Source organism: Rhineura floridana, chromosome 14 (genome assembly GCF_030035675.1).
Source record: "Rhineura floridana isolate rRhiFlo1 chromosome 14, rRhiFlo1.hap2, whole genome shotgun sequence".
Lineage (NCBI taxonomy): Eukaryota > Metazoa > Chordata > Lepidosauria > Squamata > Rhineuridae > Rhineura > Rhineura floridana.
In genome coordinates, this window is record NC_084493.1 from 8243728 (window position 1) to 8263570 (window position 19843).

General features: G+C 40.7%; 1 protein-coding gene across 4 annotated transcripts in view; it reads right to left on the reverse strand.

Moving 5' to 3' along the window:
* MYO5A (myosin VA) overlaps positions 1 to 19843 on the reverse strand; it is a 104246-nt gene that overhangs the window by 20928 nt on the left and 63475 nt on the right. For 2 of the 4 annotated variants that reach the window (XM_061596051.1, XM_061596052.1), the window contains exons 21-31: positions 14976 to 15215; positions 13683 to 13931; positions 12176 to 12269; positions 11049 to 11197; positions 10526 to 10639; positions 9098 to 9241; positions 8115 to 8168; positions 6943 to 7170; positions 4610 to 4710; positions 3282 to 3362; positions 769 to 967 (exon numbers count right to left, since the gene is read on the reverse strand). In XM_061596051.1, the coding sequence (XP_061452035.1) occupies positions 769 to 967; positions 3282 to 3362; positions 4610 to 4710; positions 6943 to 7170; positions 8115 to 8168; positions 9098 to 9241; positions 10526 to 10639; positions 11049 to 11197; positions 12176 to 12269; positions 13683 to 13931; positions 14976 to 15215 (1653 nt within the window). The remainder of the gene's footprint in view (positions 1 to 768; positions 968 to 3281; positions 3363 to 4609; positions 4711 to 6942; positions 7171 to 8114; positions 8169 to 9097; positions 9242 to 10525; positions 10640 to 11048; positions 11198 to 12175; positions 12270 to 13682; positions 13932 to 14975; positions 15216 to 19843) is intronic. The other 2 variants (XM_061596054.1, XM_061596055.1) reach the window with 1 other exon arrangement.

Consider the following 19843-nt stretch of genomic DNA (forward strand, 5'->3'; position numbering starts at 1 on the left):
TTATGTATACTCCTTTTTAAAATGTTCTCATTTTATCTGTGTATTACTGATAATTATATGATTTTACTATTTTAAATATTAAGTGGTTTATGCATTTTTCAAACTAAACAATACGTAATGTCCAATAGACAACAAAGGCCCTGACACAGGGCTGGGGAACCTGCGGCCCTCCAGCATGAAACAAATTCCAACATCTTTCTGAGGGCTGCAGGTTCCTTATCCCTGTTCCAAAACCAGAGAGAATCTCATCAGGTTTTGTTTACCATCCTTAATAGAAGCTAAGCAAATCCCCAAATCAAGAAAAAAAACAATTTCTTCTTCCTGCTGAGGACCTGAAGCAACATGATCTTAAATCTTGCTTGGGAGATGATCACTCTGTCTTCAAATGTACTGCACATATGCTAGCGGTGGCGACTGGTGGGCAGAAAGGAGGGAGCCCAATTGTAGGTGAAGCCGTAGCCAATGACAGGCAGAGCCACAGCTGATCATAGGCAGAGCCAGTTAATTATAATGGTCTGTCCCCATCCTCCTCTCTGCTGAGTTCTGCAAGGGCAACACTGAGACTTAAGAGGAGGAAGGCGACAGGCAGAGCCACCCCCTAGGCCTGTAAGCTGCCTAGGTGGTAAGACGGAAGGCAGGCTGGAGGAAGGAAGGCTGAGGTTGGTCGGGCAGTGTCCCATTAGCCCTGATGGACCAGGCTCCACTGGTAGCAGCATCAGGACTTCACAAGTACACATTCCAAAACCTGTGTATCAAGATTTGACTTACTAGGTTTTCATTAGTCAAGCGGGTAATCTCATGCTGTAGACTAGCTTCTATCCGGGCTTCGGGGGGCAGCTGGAGGTTCTGTGCTAACAACTGCTGCTGGCGATTGTTTTCCTCCTTCAGTCTCTGAATCTCTCCACGAAGGGCTTCCAGTTCATTGTCATGGCTCCTCTTCTGAGACTGCAGCTGAGATTCTAGAAGCCTGTAAAACCCCACAGCAACAGAGGGTATTTGGGGAATGGGGGGAGAAAAAGAGGAAGCAAGGAAGAGAGAAAAGACTTCTTTAGAATGCATATTGAAGACGGCCACCCAAAGGTCATACAGCTGACAGCTTACACAAAGAAGAAAACCAAAGAGTACTCTTTAAACCCTTTTAAGTGCTTTGGACTAAAATTCATTTGGTCTAATTACGGTACATATAACAAAATTAACATGGACCTGGATTTGTAATGCCTTGGCTTTATGTTTGTATAAAGGACCTCTGCTATGCACAATTACGGGGACATCTACAAGACATGGATGCCTATAACAGGGCCAAGCCAACCCTTAGGCCCTCTTCAGGCAACAGATTTAGGGCACCATTAAAGAGGGCAATTATTTAGTTTAATATTATAAAGGTTTCAATAGAGGGATATTAATGGAGTGCAAGAACAAGAACCAGCCGGTGTGGTGTAGTGGTTAGAGCGTTGGGCTAGGATCTGGGAGACCAGGGTTCAGTTCCCCACTCAGCCATGAAGCTCAATGGGTGACCTTGGACCAGTCACAGTCCCTCAGCCTGACCTACCTCACAGGGCTATTGTGAGGAGAAAATGGAGAGCGAGGAGAACCATGTATGGCACCTTGAACTCCCTGGAATAAAGGTGTGATATAAATGTAATAATAAGTAAATAAATAATAATAAAATTAAGTACCCTGCTGGCTGTGCTGCTAATTCGCTGTGTGGTCTTGGGCTTGTGAACAAATAATTAATTTGCTATATGTGAACCATAGGAGGGAAGGAATGGAGGACACTGAGGTAGTGGGATTAATGCTGATACTGCATCTTCTACATATGAGCACGTACCTCAGCTGGCTGCTCCATCAGACACACTTTCAGGGTTTAAATATACCTAAGCAGACCAGCTAATAACTACATTGACCAAGCACATGAAGGTAAATATGAGTGATTTACCTTTCATTTCTTTGCCACTTGCTCTAGAACCTTTCACTTCTAGAACACGGAGACAAGAAACAAGAGCTACAGAGCCACCCTCTTCCCTTGCTTTCTCTGCAGCATGTGGCAACTACACCCAAGTTAGCTTCTAGCAGACTTACAAATGCAGCGGTTAATGTTTAGCGTTTTGTTAGCAGCACAAGAAAAGGAAAGACACTGGTTAGAATGGTATTCGTTACAAAAGAACTACTCTGGTTAACCTGTTTTGTAAAAGTGCACAAAGAACTATTCTTGTCAGTTGACTGCTAAAGTAGGTAAATCCAGTGCAAAATAAAGGAATGGGTGTTTTAGGAATATGTTTTTAAAAATGAGACTCCCATCAAATGAGTGGGTGCGTTTGACAGCCATGTGCACATGGCAAGTACGTGCAGACTCTGTTGTGATCATTACAACTTTTTTTAAATGGCCTTGATCCGTTTAAATGGGCGCATTTTCTTCATCTGGTATCCCTTACAATCACCCTTGTTCCAGAATAGGTATTTACCATGAGTTAAACAGAACAGGTAAGTTAACATGTACAGAATACTTTTAATTTGCATGTGTTTTCCTCTGCCTATTTTAGATCAGGGTAACCATTTTGTGCTGGACTATATAGTCATTCCTTTGGGGGGATTAATACTGTATGTAATGTGGCTTGCAAACATCTTTGACAGGCTCCAGGATTTGGGGAGGCTCTCTGAGAGGTGGGCTCTCATCTTCCTTTAGTGCAGTGGTTGCTGGTACTTCTCACTACTAGAGCTGGAGAATGCTCAAAAGGGCTGGCAGTGAAGGAGAAACACAAGGGAGAGGAACAGCAACAGCCACTGTGTTTTCACATTAGAAAAGTCCACAGGGAGAAGATGGGTAAATGGCCAACAATAGCTCCTCCTCTTCCTCTCCTTGCTGTCACAAGGAGAGCTCACTGGCTGAGGAGATGCAGCAGACACCACTATATCCTCACTCGCCCTCCCGTTAAGTGAAGCAGTTAGACGTTAGAAGCCCCACTAGTTGTAGCTCAGACACATCCACATTATGTCTCAGAACTTCCACTGCAATGTTGAGATCTCCCTGGCCAGTGCTAGGCATCTAACAGGGTGTGGGACCCAGCTAAAGATCTACTTGCTGATGCCGAGCCTGATTCTAACTGCCAGACTTTGATGGTTCTGTTATTTTATTTTCAAAAATAAATCCATTTCGATTAACCCTTTGTAAACTACTGTAAGAAACATCGTTGCAAAAGCAAGCCCACAGCATGTTAGTTATATGAAAAAGAGGGAACGCAAAGTAAAAGAACAAGAAGATCCATCCTGTGAAGTCTTGTAACCTGTTGGCTTGTTTTAGCCCTTCGTATACCAGCCACAGCTCTCCGTCCTCATTCAGCATATGATAGTCCTGAAGAGATGATCTTCCAAGCAAATTGATTTTTTTTAAAAATGCAAAAACACAAAAAGGGATACATGATGGTGATGATGTAGCATGCTAATTAGAAGGACAATGCAAGCCAAGTAAATGCTATGTAAAAAAAAAAAGGGATCTTTGATCTCCACAGTTGCAAACTCAAATCTGCTTAACAGTGCAATCCTATGCATGCTTACTCTGAAGCAAGTCCCACTATGCTCAAAGGAACATATGCTTACATTAAGTGCACATAAGATCACAGTCTAATAACGCAGTGTTATACATGTCTACATAGAAGTAAACCTGTGAGTTCATTCTTTAAATTTATTGGTTTCTTTAATCACTTCATCTGCAAGCTCCTAATGAATTCCAAATATGAAAGTTACATGATAATGTGTGTGTGTATATATATATGTCTAAATAATAAATATATAAAGAAATTTCAAGTTTTGACCCTCCTAAAATGACATTTGCTTATATCCATTAGCATATGTTCTATTCCTGTCCCAACTATTCCATGCTCTTTTCTTACACACTGCACAACTGGCTTCCGTTTATTTAACCTTTCTTTACACTCACTATGCTTTCATAACTTTGTCAACTTAATAACAGCCATCTATTCTCACAGACTCCTAACTAAATTCCTTCTTGTTAGGCTTATGACTAACTTTTTAAACTTTTACAGACATGATTCTGGCTGAGGTTAGTATATACAGCACTTGAGACTGAATGTTCCTTGGTATCTTCTGATTATCTGCATAATTCAAGAGAGACACACAATAGTTGCCCCAGTGAGTTCAATAGATCTCGCACCCATGTAGGGAAGTAAGACTGCAGCCTAAGTTAATTAAATTATATGTGATAACTTGTTTCAGCAAATTAAGTTCATAGGATATATTTAGATAAGATAGCCTTGTTCCAGATTCCTTTAACCAGAGCAAAGTGCCTCTATCCTATTCTACAGCTGCCAATGCAATTATAACTACTGCACAGGTAGGCAGCACTGAGTGACTTATTATTACTGATATTGTTTTGTTTATAGGTAATAGCAGAAACAAACGGAACAACAACATATACACAATGTAAAATTTTTGACATTTTTAAAAGGTTTTTAAAAAATGTTTTATTTTAAAAATGTTTTTAAGGCATTTTGTTTTTGAGATGTTTTAAGATGTTTTTAGTGTTTTGTTCTTTGTTTGCCACCCTGGACTCCTCCTGGGAGGAAGGGTGGGATAGAACAACAACAACGCATACCTGTTCGTCTCCTTCAGACCGATATACGCCTGGGCTATCTCTCCTTTGTCCTTCATCTTCTGTACATCCTCCAACAGGATTGTGGAGTCTGTCATGGTGTTCTGAGAATTGACAGAAAACAGTTTCACAAAATGGATACGCCTGAGAGTCTGTTTCCTTTACAGTGTAAGGGTATGTGCGTTTTGTATATACACAAACTGATGTACTTCTTCACACTACGCATAGTTAAACTATGGAATCTGCTGCCACAAGATGTAGTGATGGAGTTGTATTCAACTGAGTCCTATTCAGAGTAGACCCACTGAGAGTAGTAATGAACCTAAGTTAGACATGTCTACTAACTTCAAGGGGCCTGCTCTGAGTAAGACTAGCATTAAATACTACCCACAGTTGCCAACTTGGACAGCTTTAAAAGGGGATCAGATAAAGTCATGGAGGATAAGGCTATAAATGGCTCCTGATCGCGATGGCTGTGTACTACCTGTAACATCGGATGGTATACCTCTGAAACAGCAGTTGCTGGGAAAACACAAGCAAGGAGAATGTTGCTGGCACTCCTGTCCTGCTTTCGGGCTTCCTACAGGCGTCCAGTCAACCACTGTGAGCACAGAATGCTGGACTAGACAGGCCTGTGGTCTGATCCAGTAGGGATCTTCCTATGTCCTTACTGTGTAGTTTTTCTCATTTGTTAGAAATTACTATGCCATTCTTCAATAGAAATTCCTAGGGCAGTTTATATAGAGTATATTGGACTAAGCACTGGGGAGACCCAACTTCAAATTCCCAAGCAGTCATGAAGGTCACCAAGTCACTCTGCCAGTTGTTGTGTGGATAAAACAGACACTAATACGTTTTGCCCTCAGCTCCTTGAAGGAGGGGTATGATAAAAATGTACCAAATAAATAAAAACACACTGCTGTTGCCCAGGCAAGATGCAAACCGGTCAGGCTAACGGTGGGAACTATGAAGGACCCTGCACCTCCCTTTGGACATCCATCTCTTAAGAGAAACTTGGCCACATAACATGAAGAATACCCATTAAAACAATACATGTCACTTACACGTGGGTCAACTCTGTGATTGCTGGGACACATCAACCGGACACATGTTATGTTCAATGGTAATTCTAACGTTTGAAGTAAACTCATTGATCAACTTGTAGATAGTTGTATTGCTGTTATTTGGGTTTTTAATGTATTGTAATTTCAGGTTTTAATATATTTTTGTTTTTATATTTTCTTGTACACCGCCTTGTTGAGATGCTTTTAAAATGAAGGGTGGCATATGAATGTTTTTCAAACAAACAGGGAGAAATCAGTTTACCTTGTCATCCTGGCAATCAATTTGCAAGCAGGAAAAAAAGAAACAAGTCCAATTACCCACATTTGTCCTCATTATAGATCCCCAGCTAGCAAACAATTTCCATGCCTCCTGTACTCATGCAGATACTGTCAGAAGAGATGCCAGTTGGATCCAGCATCGTTTTGAAATAGACTGCTCCATTCACAGGGAGTTCATTTGTGAATCCAAATTGCAATGCACAGATATGCAAATTGGATCTCCTGGCTGGGGATCGAATATGCATGGTGGAGGATGGATGTGTAACCCCACACAGAGTGTCTGAACGGTCACTACACATACATCCACATGTGCCTGGGCCTGATTTAAACAACTATTCCTCCTCCTCAGAAAAAAGAGGGGCTAATTGTGCAAATTAAATTTATATACATATTATCTTTTCAACTATGTATGTCCATTTCCTGCTGAGTAAGTGATATCTGCTAGATGTTATTAACCAAGGCTCCCAGACACTCGTGTAGGATGTGTTCAACTTTCCAAACAGATTAAACTGCTTGCCTATACCACTGGCAAGTTATGCTACCATTATTAGTCCAGAATTGGTCACCATCATATTTTTAACTGCACCTACAGTTACTAAATCAGGGAAGGGGAACCTTGGGCCCTCCAGATGTTGCTGGATAATAAAACCCACATCATCCCAGACCACTGCTGAGGCTGATGGGAGTTGCAGTCCAACAACAACTGGTTCCCTATCCCTAGTGAAGAACATAATGTTATTTCAACAATATTGGGAGTATTCCAACAGTGCAGGGGACTAAAAGGAAGTAATATAATAAAGCTGGAGCACTTCACACACTGCAGAGGTGGCACTGCAGAAGAGAATGGGACTGGGGTTTTCTTATCCAGGTGCACATTCAGGTCAATAATGGATTGTGCTGGGAGGAGAAGGAGCTACATTGCTTACGTAAACTGCTCTCATATCAAGCAGAATGACAAATTCATGGCAAGCCCAGTTTTTTTCTGCTACTTACCTTGGGCTGAATTGCCTCCTTCTGACTCATGAGTTGAGACCTCAGAATGAGGACTTCCTCCTTACGTACTTCCAGCTCCTCACTGACAGAGGTCATCTGATCCAAGAGGACCCTATATGCTGGGGCACCAGGGACAGTGACACCAGGGGAGCTCTTTTCTATCAGGGCTTTCCTCAACTCATTCAACTCATTCTTCAGTTTCTTATTCTCTGATTCAAGTTCTTGACGCTGTGGCAGGAGAAGATAGAACACAGTTGATCTCATTCCCCAGCACCCTTAACACAAATTAGCAAGACTAGGTGGCGGGGGGTGATGTTAAGATGAAAAAAGTGAGTTTTGAGCCACAGGTTAGCAGGAAACAACATACTTGGCCTTAATTTACATTGTAAATATACATCTCTTTTATACCTGCCATGGCTTCTCCCACTGGGAACTGTAGTTCGGAGAGGCACTAAGAGTTCTGTCCCTCTACCTGACCATACCCTAAGAAGTAGAGTTCCTTGTTACTAGTCTGTCAGATTTCCTCTCTCTCTCTCTTTGTGAAATATTTTTATTAACATTTTATATAAGATTTCCTCTCTTATGAAGCACAAGACTAGCAATATCACCACAATTTTGCTACTGTTAAGTCATGGTCAGAAATATGTGGGTGTAATCCCACCCAATCTCTGGCATTTTATCCTAATAATCACCCCATGTGATAGGTTAGGGCTGAGAGAGAGTGACGGGTCCAAGGATATCCCGTGGAGATTCACAGCTGAAAAGGGATTGGCAAGTCTATGACTCTTAGGTTACAATCCTATGCACACTTTCCTGGGAGTAAGTGTCACTGAACATATCCAGACTTACTTCCATGTAAAGATGCACAAGAGTGTACTGTGGACTGTATTGGCATCTCATACAACCTTTCCTTTGGGGCAATCTGGAGGAGTTCTCAACGCATTTGTGCACTTTTCTCTCCCTATTACCTAGAAGTATTGCCACGAACCAAACTGTATCTCCTATGTAGGGAAAAGATGTCTAGCCTCTCTTACAGTGCTCTTGTAATGATTATGATGTAATGTGGGTGAAACATTGTGAAACAGTGCTCTGTAAATGCTCTTCTCATTTTAATCTGGCTGTTTCAGGGTAATGTGTAAGATGGGGTCATCTAAAAGAGTATCAAGAATTACCTTAAGTGATTCATACTCCAGCTCTGCACCTCTCATCTGAGGCCTTTCCTCCTCCTAGGAGAACAAAGACAAAAATAGAACTTCATCCTTTAGCCAGAATTAGGCTAAATACAGTATCCCAAACAGAAAATGATTAGACATTAAGAGGAAGGATACTTCATTTCATTCATTCTCTCTCTCTCTCTCGCTCTCTCTCTTGCTCTCGCACACACACACACACACACATTCACTCATTCACTCTCACTCACTGTCACTCACTGTCACTCATTCACTCTCTCGGAGGCTGGGGATTTACAATGTTATCAGTGTTTGATACTTCTCTTACTTTTATCATTCACAAATATTTACAGCTGAGACAATTTTAACACCACAAAAAAGGAAATAGGGAACTGCTTTGCAGTGGAAGTCCTCCAACTTTGAAAGAACCTGTCTAACAGTGCAATCCTGTGCATTATTTACTCAGAACTAAGTTCATCTCTACTTCAGTGGAGCTCTAAATTTACTGTGATTACAGCCTAAATCAAGAGGAAAGGGTGGCTAATCCTCCCAAGGTTAAAAATGGCAAAACAATGGGTAGGTCAGCTGACTAAAGTAAAATAAAATTAAAGTAAGAGGAAGGTTTAGGTTAAGTCTTTTAAGGTTCACCAGAAGTAGTCATGGAAGCAAAACATCCTTAAAAAAATAGAAAGATACCCTAGGAGCCTCCAATACCAAGCAATCAACCAACACGCACAAAAATTAAGGAGCTCACAATTGCTGTCTTTTGACTCAATAAATACACCACAATGGGAAAGCCATAGGAGCATTCACACTTCCTTTGGTTACTGTGTGCACCTTGCCTTAGCTGGCCCCTCTTGCATTCCAAGAAGAAAAGATCTCCATCTTTTTCAATAAGACACCATTGCAAGAACAGGATTCCAAATTTCAGCATTACTCAGGGGATACCTATATTATGAACAAAGCTGAATCATGTTAGTCCTTACCTTGGCCTTGGCTCGGAGAGCTTGCTCCTCCCTCCTGTCCAGCTCATCTTGCAGAGATTGCTTTTCCTGCTCCAGCTCTGAAACCCGTTTTTGTAGCTTGAGGAATAGAGACATGTCCAAAGGTGTTTTTTTCTCACTTGGCTCCTGATGCAAGGAGAATCATGGGGAAGTTAGAAAGTGTCCAACTTACAAAGAAAGTGGGGTAGGGGACAGTCTATACACATCGCTTATCATCACGTGGAGAAAGCTGGAAACAAACTCCACATGACTACTCCTTCACAACAACATAAAACGTGAAGCATGGTTCTTTCACCTCGCATGGAGAGTTTCCATCACAGCATCAGCTGCCACCATACACTCAAGATATTGGTGGGAAACAACTATCTATGCAATATGAAAGAACCATAGCAGCAGCCACGTGAAGGCAGCACCATGGGCATGCATCCCAAGCTAACTCCAATGGAGCATGTTAACAAGCAGACTGACCCTAACCGTGGGGTAGGGTGGGAGAGAATGACTAGAAACATATTTAAAATTTTAAAAGGCATTTTGATAAATAAATCTAATATAAAAAGGCATCTATCCTAAAGCTTTAAAGGGAGATAGCTAGGAACTAACTAGAAGTTTTAAGGTCTATGATCAATCATACCTTTCTTTCTTATGTGTCTGAAAGGGGAGGGGGAAAGAGTAGGTTTGCAGTTAGATTCAAAGAAAAAAATGATAAGCACAGTAAGTTTCTGCAACTGAATAAATGAGATGTTTAGATGCACACCATTGTTTAAAAATTTGGATCTACCATTAGATAGCCTAGCATGGTGAAACATGCATACCCAGAAATGTATTTCTTGGTTTAAAATTCAATGGTAGCATTTGCTCATCTCTGTATTTATGGTGTATTATGACCCAAAGGAGTGGTCACATAATCAACTGATTTCATACCCTAATGAAACAGGTTAATTAGCAAACCACCTTGACAGTGTCAAGCAGATGTGGGCAACTATGACATCCTCCAAGTGTTGTTGGACTACAATTCCCGTCATCCCTGACCACTGATCATGCTTGCTGGTACGGATGCAAGCTTTAGTTCAACAGCTGGAGGACATCATGTTGCCTATCCCTGCCACACATATGCATGCCACAATTAAGAGTGCAAGGATGTTTCTTTAAGACCTGGCTAACAGTTATTTGTCAATAACTGTATATGTATGTGTGCATTCAGTTTATCATGAGACAAGATATGCAATTTCATAGAGTCCAAAGAAAGAGCATGCACTCCCTAAAAGAACATCATAGTGAAAAATAGACATGGCAGTAGCTGCTTTTTACAACAGAGATGGGCACATGTTCCCCAATTGCCAATTTGGAAAAAAATCCATAGCTCTCTCAGAGCAGCAGGTGTACTCTGATTCATCTGTTCTCTAATCTTACCTCTGTTCTCACTGGTAATTCGTCCGCCTCAGTGACCTCAGAGCTGTAGGTGTATTCTGATTCATTGCTGCTATGCGTAGAATCTGTTCTCTTGTGTCCAGGCTTGGAGATGCTCTGGGGGGACAAGGAAGGGGGGGGGAGAGAGATGATAGCACTAATGTTTAGGTTTTGTGCTTCCATATTCCAAAGGCTGAACACTTGAATGCTTCGTAGAAGTTAAGATTTATTTCCTCCTGTCATGCGAGAATTTAGTAAAGTCATTTGTGGGAAAAAGCTTAGAGCCCCTGCTGAATAAAGACAAATGAAAGGGAGGGAATAAGAAAGTGTGTTTGGGGGGGGGGATGAAGGATTAAGCAGCCCCTCCCCATCCATTGCTTTTCCGCTCCAAACTGTGCAGCCCATGCCACTTTTCAGCTGTGTAGCAGCAATCTATATTTCCAGACCCAGGTTTACAGCTGTACACTTAGTTCAGCCTAGAAACTTTTTCACATTGAATCTTTTCCAAGACCTTGAAGCCACTCACCACCATCAGCTTCATCTCATCCTTGAGGTCATCATATCGCTCCTCTAACCGGCTGAACTCCTGAAGCAGATTCTGATATCTCTGCCTTTCATTGTTCAGATCCAGGTCCAGCTGTTTTGTCTCCTCAATGAACTTTTTCTCCATGACCTCTGTGTAACAAAATATGAAATCCAGAGTTACATATATTATATTTGTACAGCAAGAAACAATCCATCTTAGTAACTAGAGGCTACGGTTACTTCCTGTTTATTGAGCATTCATCATGGTTTGTTTGCAGGGGGATTAGACTATGTTGGTTATTCAAACAGCATTTACTAGGATTTCTTTGTAGGACTGTTAGATGACAGTGTGTCTAAACAAGCATTATTTCACAATTTCCAGTGTCTTTTCTCTTTCCTTATCACAAAAAGTCAGATCTTTTGGCAAAGTGGTTTGTTACACAAAACTTTCCAACCAACAATAACTGTGCAACCTGAATTCGCCAGTTATGTGATTGAATCCCACCCAAAAATAGTAACAGTCTAGAAACACCCTATAAAAAAAGTTGCAGTCCACACTGTTAACCAAAATCACCTCTGTAACCAGTTCCCAGGTTTGAGACAATCAGGCTGCGAAGTTCCAGTTTTTGAACCATATTAGCCAATAGCGCATCCAGCTGCAGAAGGGTCAATTCCTCAGTAAGGTTTAAGCAATTTTTTTAGCACCACCACAGTTCAGCATCTGAGGCTCAGAGGCAATTCAAAAACAATAGTCCAGCTCCACAATCCTCCTTCTCCAATGTTATGCAAATGAGGAAATAAGGTTGCTTTAGGACCCTCTTATGCACATTTTATCTTTTGTGTGATATTGTCTTTAGCCCTGAACCAGTGCAATATCCCATCCTCAATTAATGGATGGGGGCAGAAGGAGAGAAAGACAATCTTTCTGTATGGGGATAATTTAATGCTTCTGCAGCCCATTTCACTCATTGCTTTCTCCTTTCAGTTATGAGGAGTCAATGATTACTTAGGGTCAATGGTTCAAAATGGGAGCCCATCGCGTTCCAAAGTTTTGTTGAATTAAAAAAAGGGGGGGGGGAGGGAGAGAGTAAAACCGCCAAATGAGCCAAACCCCTGAACCAAGTTTACCTGTTATCTCTTTGGCCTCGTCCTGAATACGACGGTTCAATTCATCCTTTTCTTTTTTAAGCAGCGTGTTTTGCTCTTTTAGTTCCAGCACCAGCTTAAAAAAAAGAAAAGGTAAAGGCTGATGGCTAAAACAGAAAAAGATCTGTTTTAACAAGTGCAATGTTCAAGCAATTAAATAATTTTCCCCAGGCAACTCTAGACAATGTTAATCAGTAAATCTGCATGGATGCTACTTCTGCCACTGACATAGCCTTGTCTATATGCAGCATTTCCATCAAATCTGATAGGAAACCATACTGCACATACTAGAAATTTCAATAACCATGCAGAACTGAAATGAGCATATCCTCTGTCTATCCACCAGTGCCTCTACTTCCCTTCTCCCCCTGTGTTGTTCCCCTGTACCAAATTATAGACTAAAAGATCCTTTGGGCAGGCCCCTGTCCTCATGGGCTCTGTAAAGCTGCATTCACATTGAAGGTAATATAAATATTTTATTTTTTCAGGCGTTTATATACCACTTAATATTTCAAAAATCTCTAAGTGGTGTACAGTTTAAGAGAAACAAACAATATATAATTAAAACATGAAACAAAAACACAACCTAAAACCAATAAAGCAGCAGTATAAAACACATAAAAACAAAAATAGAAAGAAAAGGATTCAAACACATAAAACAGGGCCCAGTCTTATGGTCCAGGGAAAGCCTGAGCATTTCTTTCTAAGATTTTCAGTTTTTCTGATGCCTACATGCCACTGATGGTGATGTATTTCAATTAAAATTACAATCTCACAATGACGCCTAATAATAGAGAAAAACAAATCTTCAAAACATTATCTATCCAGCAAGGGAAAAGCCTGCTGGAAGAGAATGGTCTTCACTAGCTCGTGGAAAACATCCAGAGAAACTCATGGAAAGATGTTCTACAACCTGGATGCTACCACAGAGAAGATCCTCTCTCTGGTCACTACCAACCATGCTGCCACCTGAGGGTACAGAGTATCCTGGATCCAAGCCACTTGGGTAGTCACCAACACTTTGAATTGGCAAACCACGCAGGCAATGCAGGACAGGTGCAATATACTCCCATGGCAACAGATGTTTTCAAAGGCTCTTCAAACAGGCTACTGCAGTAATCAATTCCCTTTGCTTCTCCCCCCTCTGTACCCAAGTCTCTATCCCAGTTGTTCCCATCTCCAACTTCCATTTCCCCTGCACCTCCCCTCTCTCTGGTTGCTTCTGTACCATAAGAGGCAGTGAGGAGGACATGGGAACATTGGGCATCTAGCCACCGTCACCCAGAAACCACTGATGCATTTCCCATTTACATCTGCTCAAGAGTGGATGTGAACCCCATCCGAGTCCAACTCACCATGCAACATCTATCAACTAAATGCTGCAGCCCTATGTAGTAGCCATCTCAACTGTTTGTGTTTACAATTATTCCAAAATATGCCTTCAAATTGTTCCTAAAGTTCTGTGCTGCAGAGCAAACCACACACTCACCTGGTCTGTTTCTTGTTTGTATATATCTGCCTTTTCCTCAATAGTCTTCTTCTCAGACTGTGTTTGGTGCAGTTCCTTCCTGAGCTTGCTAATCTCCTCTTCAAGGCTAAGGACACGGTTGGTAGCATTCTTGGCCTCTTCTTCACTCATTTTAAGCCTTTCGACATCATTCCTCAGCTTCTCTTTCTCAGAATTGTATGCTGCCTCCAGGGTACTTAGTTTCTCAATTAGCGATTTGGAGTCTTTGGACTGGATAAAGCCAAAAGTACGACAGATCAATACATTTCAGTTTAGCGTAAGTTCACAGGTTAGGAAAAGATATCATTCCTCAGCTCGCCACACAACATACACAACTAACTTGTTCCATCTGCCAAGGATTTAAGTGTGTGAAATGGAACCCCCCTCACCAACTGCTCCTGTGCATCCTCAAGATCTGTTCTGCAGTTTTCCCCAACCCTCTGGAGCAGATTTGGGGAGGACATGGGATGTATGTGGGGACCGAAAAAGGAAGTTCCACTGCACCAGTTTAAATCCTTGTCCTGTCAGAACAAATGCTTAGCACTACACTGGATACAACCCCATGTATTGAAAAGGAAGGTTGTTTCAAAGACATGAAAAGTCCTAAATGGAATGCACTTTCCTAAGGGATGGGCAACCACGATTAATGTTTTGTGATATTTGATTCTTTTTCGGCAGGGCACAATTTTATAGTGGATACGTTTTTATGCCTTACATGATGTTTTTGTGCTGTAAGCTAGCTTGAGTTCACTTGTGAAACACAGTCAGGTATTAGTTGTTTTAAATTAAGTAAGTAAGCTTCTTGTAGATAGTCATATGTGATAAACTATGTATGTACAGTGATCTACATAGTTTTAAAGTCTCTTCTAAACTGTAAGAGGTTTCTTACAATCAAGCAGTATATATATTTTGTTAAATAAAAAAATAAAAACAAAATTGGATTGCACTCTTATTTGCTATGCCAGGGATGGGAAACCTGTGGCTTTCCAGGTGATGTTGGACTGAAATGCCCATCAGCCCCAGCCAGCATGGCCAATGGCCAAGAATGATGACAGCTGGAATCTAACAACATTTGGAAGGCTCCAAGTTCCTCATCCCTGTGCTAGAACAAAGTACTTTCCATGTTAGTTCAGCTCAGCTTTCAGTTTATTATTTATACCCTACATTTCTACAAGAGAATCCAAAGCTGCCTTTATAATATTCCAAGTAGTGCTTATTCAAAACACAGATGACGTAAGGTTTCCAGCCATTCAACCCACAGACATGTAATCATACCTGTTCATCAATTTTACGCTGCAGTTGCATGATTTTGTTCTCCATGCCAACATTGAGTTTCTTGTAGTGTTCCACAGAGCGTGCCTCTATCTTCAGCTTCTTCAGCTCTCTCTTAGCCATCATGCGCCGGTAGCAGCATTGCAGATAGACAACTGCCTCCAAAGTTCTATGATAGTGCAAGCGAGCCAGCCAACCACGCACACGTTTCTGTATAATGGTGGCCTTATGCTCCCAAAGCATCTGCATATTTAAAAAACGCACACACTGAGGACCCTTATTCTGTATTTCAGACATTTTAAAAAATCTGCTGCTCTGGGGGACAAGTAACTGATACCATTAGTTAAATCCGCTGTGGCAAAGGTTAAACATAAAGCAAGTGAATGGAAAAATAAAGATAATTAAAGCTAAGAAATAAAGCAAATAATATAATATCTGTTTGGTCCATGTATAGCTGAATATGTTCCAGCATTCTACAATGCAGATTCCTTACATGTTGTTACAAATTTGTGTGTGCGCATGTGTGTGCACCCACATGTGCCTGTGGTATACATAGACACACATATATAACAATCTTACTTAACTGTGGGTCTGGATCTCTCAAAATTTGGATAATCATGAATGCAACGTATATAGGGTTATGCAAATAGCATGGAACTGTTTGACAACATTCCCTCTCCAAGTACACTCTCACACAAATTGATTTGGAGGTGGGGCATTTAAATATTCTTCCTTTGGGCAATGCCATGCACTTCCTACAGTCGATTCCCAACGCTCATTCCTGTTATAATACATTCATCGGTTTTGGCAATAATTTCAGTTTAAGAGGTCTTGAATCTCATTTTAATGTTCTTTTGTTGATGGGTAATGAATAGTTTGCAAATTCTTGATTAAATCCTTATGTTGTTTCTAACCACTTCAGTAAATTACATCATGTATCACAGAAAAAAAGTTACATTTCATAAACAACTCAGACCAACAATTTGTCAATTTGGATTTTTGAATATCTTCCCATAAAATCAGCCTTCCCCAACTTAGTGCTCTCCAAATGTTTTACACTACAACTCACATCTGATGGGAGTTGTAATCTGAAACATCTGGAGGGAACCAGGTTGGGAAAGGCTCTCAGAAAGCAAGAAAATAATAATCCGTAATTATATGAAACTACAAAAACTTGCGTTTCCAAAAATGTAGGGAGATAGCTACTCCTTGACAACAGTACACTGATTTAAAATTAAAATTGAACTCTCTAGTCATTTCATGTAAACTAAAAACTAATTTATACTATGACATCTGACACACTATCAGTGACATTTCCAGCTACATTTAGGTTTCTTTGTTTTTAAGTGTCCTAGAAATACCTTGATTCAGGAGATATAGCAGGTCGACATCTGGTAGTCAAGTCTAATACAAGTCAGTCAAGTACACCCAAAGATTGTTAAAATTTTATAAATGTTACTAGGCACATCAAATGGTCTAAAAGATAGCACATGTAAACCTGGAACCAGTGAAGCTTCCTGTGAAATTGACAGACATCACAACAGCATCTCTTCTAGGAACCTCCCCAAAACATGTGAAGCAGATGATTCAGCCCTTTCAGGAACCTTATTACAGCCATGTGACTACTAAACATACCAGTTTTATAATGGCAACTGCCACCTGTTGCAATTGCTTCCCTAAACAAAGAATGTAGCGTGGTTAATGAAACTATCCATAACTACAGAAACACAACTGATGCGTCACAAGACATCATAACGTCAACACAACTGGGTCAACTCTGAAATCATAACAGAACCACAGGTATGAAGTTACAAATGAAGAGAGCACAACTGTTCCTGAAGGCTGCAACCATCAGCAGCACAGAAGAAAACTGAAATTGTTTCTCCAGAACAATTCTCATATTGTGTGTGCCACTGTGATAATGCATATTTTAAAAGACGAAAAATGAGGAGAAAAATGAGAAAAAATAAATAAATCAAGATGTAATAGAATTTTATCTTTAAATGTTTAGCTAGTGAATCAAAAGTTAATGGCATAACCCAATGTGATATAGAGACCAGGATATGGGACGTGGTTATAGCAGGGGTTGGGAACCTCCAAGCCCACAGGCCAAACTTTTGGCCATGAGGCCACCACCTTTGGCCCACAAGGCCATTTTCAGAAAACCACACTCACCTGCCCCATAGCTGATGTCATATGTGGTGTCAAGTATGGGACAGGTAGAGATGCAGCTAAAGCAGAATTGAAATCCCCACACATCAGCTGATATGCAAAGAGTTAAAATCCTGCTTTGTGCAGTACCTCCCCACCCCTGCGGGCCAACTTTGACAGGTGGGTGGACAAAAAATATATATCAAAAGTTGGCTCACGGGGGAGGTGAGGTAAAGAACTGGCCTGCTGGGACAAAACGGTTCTCCACTTCTATATTCGAGAGATGCGGATTCAAAGACCCGCTCAGCCAGACAGCTCACTATGTCCCTTTGGCTCAGTCCCTCTCCTTGGCTTATGAGGAAACCTCAGTGGACTCCACCTTGATGTCTTTGGAGGATGGGGCAAACACAAATAATGAAACACAGTCATCACTTGTGTGGATGGTATTTTTTTAAAGGACGTTTCGAAACATCGTTTAGCGTAATGAGAAATGAGCTAGATTCTTCAGAGTGTAAGAAACACTAATTACAACAAGACTCACTCCAAGTACAACACTCATCTCCCAAAAAGATTCTCTGCCGGTCATAGGAAGCTGCCTTATACCAATTTAGACCATTGGGCCCATCCAGCTGAGTATTGTCTACCCTGACTGGCAGTGGCATTCCAGGGTTTCAGGCAGGAGTCTCTCCCAGCCCTACCTGGAGATGCTGCCAGGAGTCGAGCCTGGGATCTTCGACATGCAAGGCCAATGCTCTACCATTGAACTACAGTCCTTCCCCCAGCAGGGGAAGTCACCCAGCAGAATCAAGGCATACAAAAGGCGCTTCTCTTCTCCTGAAGACTACCGGTTTGCCAGTTCCCAGCCACATTCTTAAACAGTCTGCGCTAGTTCTTCCCCCCCCCCGAGAAAATATCCCTACTCACACTAAATCTGGTCCATGTTTCAGCACTTTGAGTGCCACTGATTAGAGATTCACTTTATTTAACACATTTGTACCCCACTCTTCAACCAAAAAGGTTCACTGAGCAGCTCATATGCAGTTAATTAAAATAACATTCCCAGCCTGCAAGCTTACAATCTAAAAGACATGACACAAAAGGAAAAGGGACAGGGAGGGAAAAGGAAAAAAGCAAACGCAGGCACCAATTCTTTAAAATTCAGTAGTAGTTCTCCCCAGTTTTGCTGGTTAAAATAATTACTAACTTCCTTGAAATCTTCTTTATTATGTCTGGACAGGCCTATCTCAGAACAATGACCATAATCTTGCTGCTTCAAAAAGCCAACCGGGGTGCTTAATCTGAAGTAAATTCTCTCCAAAATAAGCATCCCAGAATACTGTATTAGCAGAAGCATGGAGCCATATTCTCCTGAGGGATCTGTTTATGAGTAAACAGAAGACTGGGAATTTACTCACAGTAATTCTGTTCAGCTGTTTGTGTATTTCGACCATAAATGCAAAAACAAAACAAAAAAGTCCAAAGGACAAGGGTGTAAACAAAGATGAGAAGAAAAAATGACAGAGACATTTGATACACACAGAGCCTAAAACTCATCCCTTCTTGAACACTTTGATAATCCCTTTGAAACCTGAACACTATTGATACCTGTTGTGACTAATTGCAACTTCAAATCACACCACTCTGAAATGTAACATTTAATGTCGCACATTGATGTTTCTGCTGTGGTACAATTACTGTGCAATTTTCAATTATTACCTCTGACAGACTAGCTCTTTGGTAATTATAATAATAAAGAAGCAAATGCAACAAGTTAAGACAGACATTTCTTTTCAAAAAAACCCCTATAACGAACAGTCACATGACTGCTTTTAAATGACACATAATGGATGAATCATCCTTAATCTCATAGCTGGAAAGTAGCTGAGATGGTGATGTGATTTAATTTTTGCATCAGAAGAAAGCATTTTTAAACATTTTATTAAGATACGCTACTTCTCAAAACATTATTTTGAGAAGTAACATATGATCACTTTACTGCGTTTTTAATATCTTGTATACATTTTTGTATATGAATTGTAATTTTGACTGTAAATCGCTGTGAGACTTTTTTTTTATAACGCATGAAGAAATAAAATAAGTAACAATAACTCAAGGAACTTCGCATTGTGAAGTGTTCTTTAAAAAGGTGTCCAGTTAACTACCACAAGATTCTTTATGGATAGCTAAATTCTGACTAACCAGTGTATTATAATCAAAGCTTTCACTTAAAGCAAATGATTTTATATTTGACAAGTTTAAAGGTATCACTGCCATTACTGGTACATGGTATTCTCCCTACTCCCAAGAGCCACATGTGATCAGGGCTACAAACTTCTTGTATGCTCTGACTTCTCCATTCATTTCAATAGAGGGACCCAACCTGTACAACCTGGTTAGGTCTTTCCATTTAAATGAATCAACAAGTTATTGAAGATAAGGGAGTTCCACCCACATATCAAAACCACCTGTAAGCCATCACTCAAGCAGGTGCTTTTGCCCAAGACTCTTCCAATAATTTTAGCATATGGACACAGACATAGAGGGTAGGCGTATAATGTCAAAGGAAAGGTTTTCCACAAAAGTATTTCACGGCAGGGACACATGATTGGGACAACTGGCTTCCTGTATTTTAGAACTTACACCTTGGCAGTGAAATTGGTACATGTCTTGAGAAATAAAGCTGGAAAAACAACACTGTGAAATTTCATGTTCTATAGCAC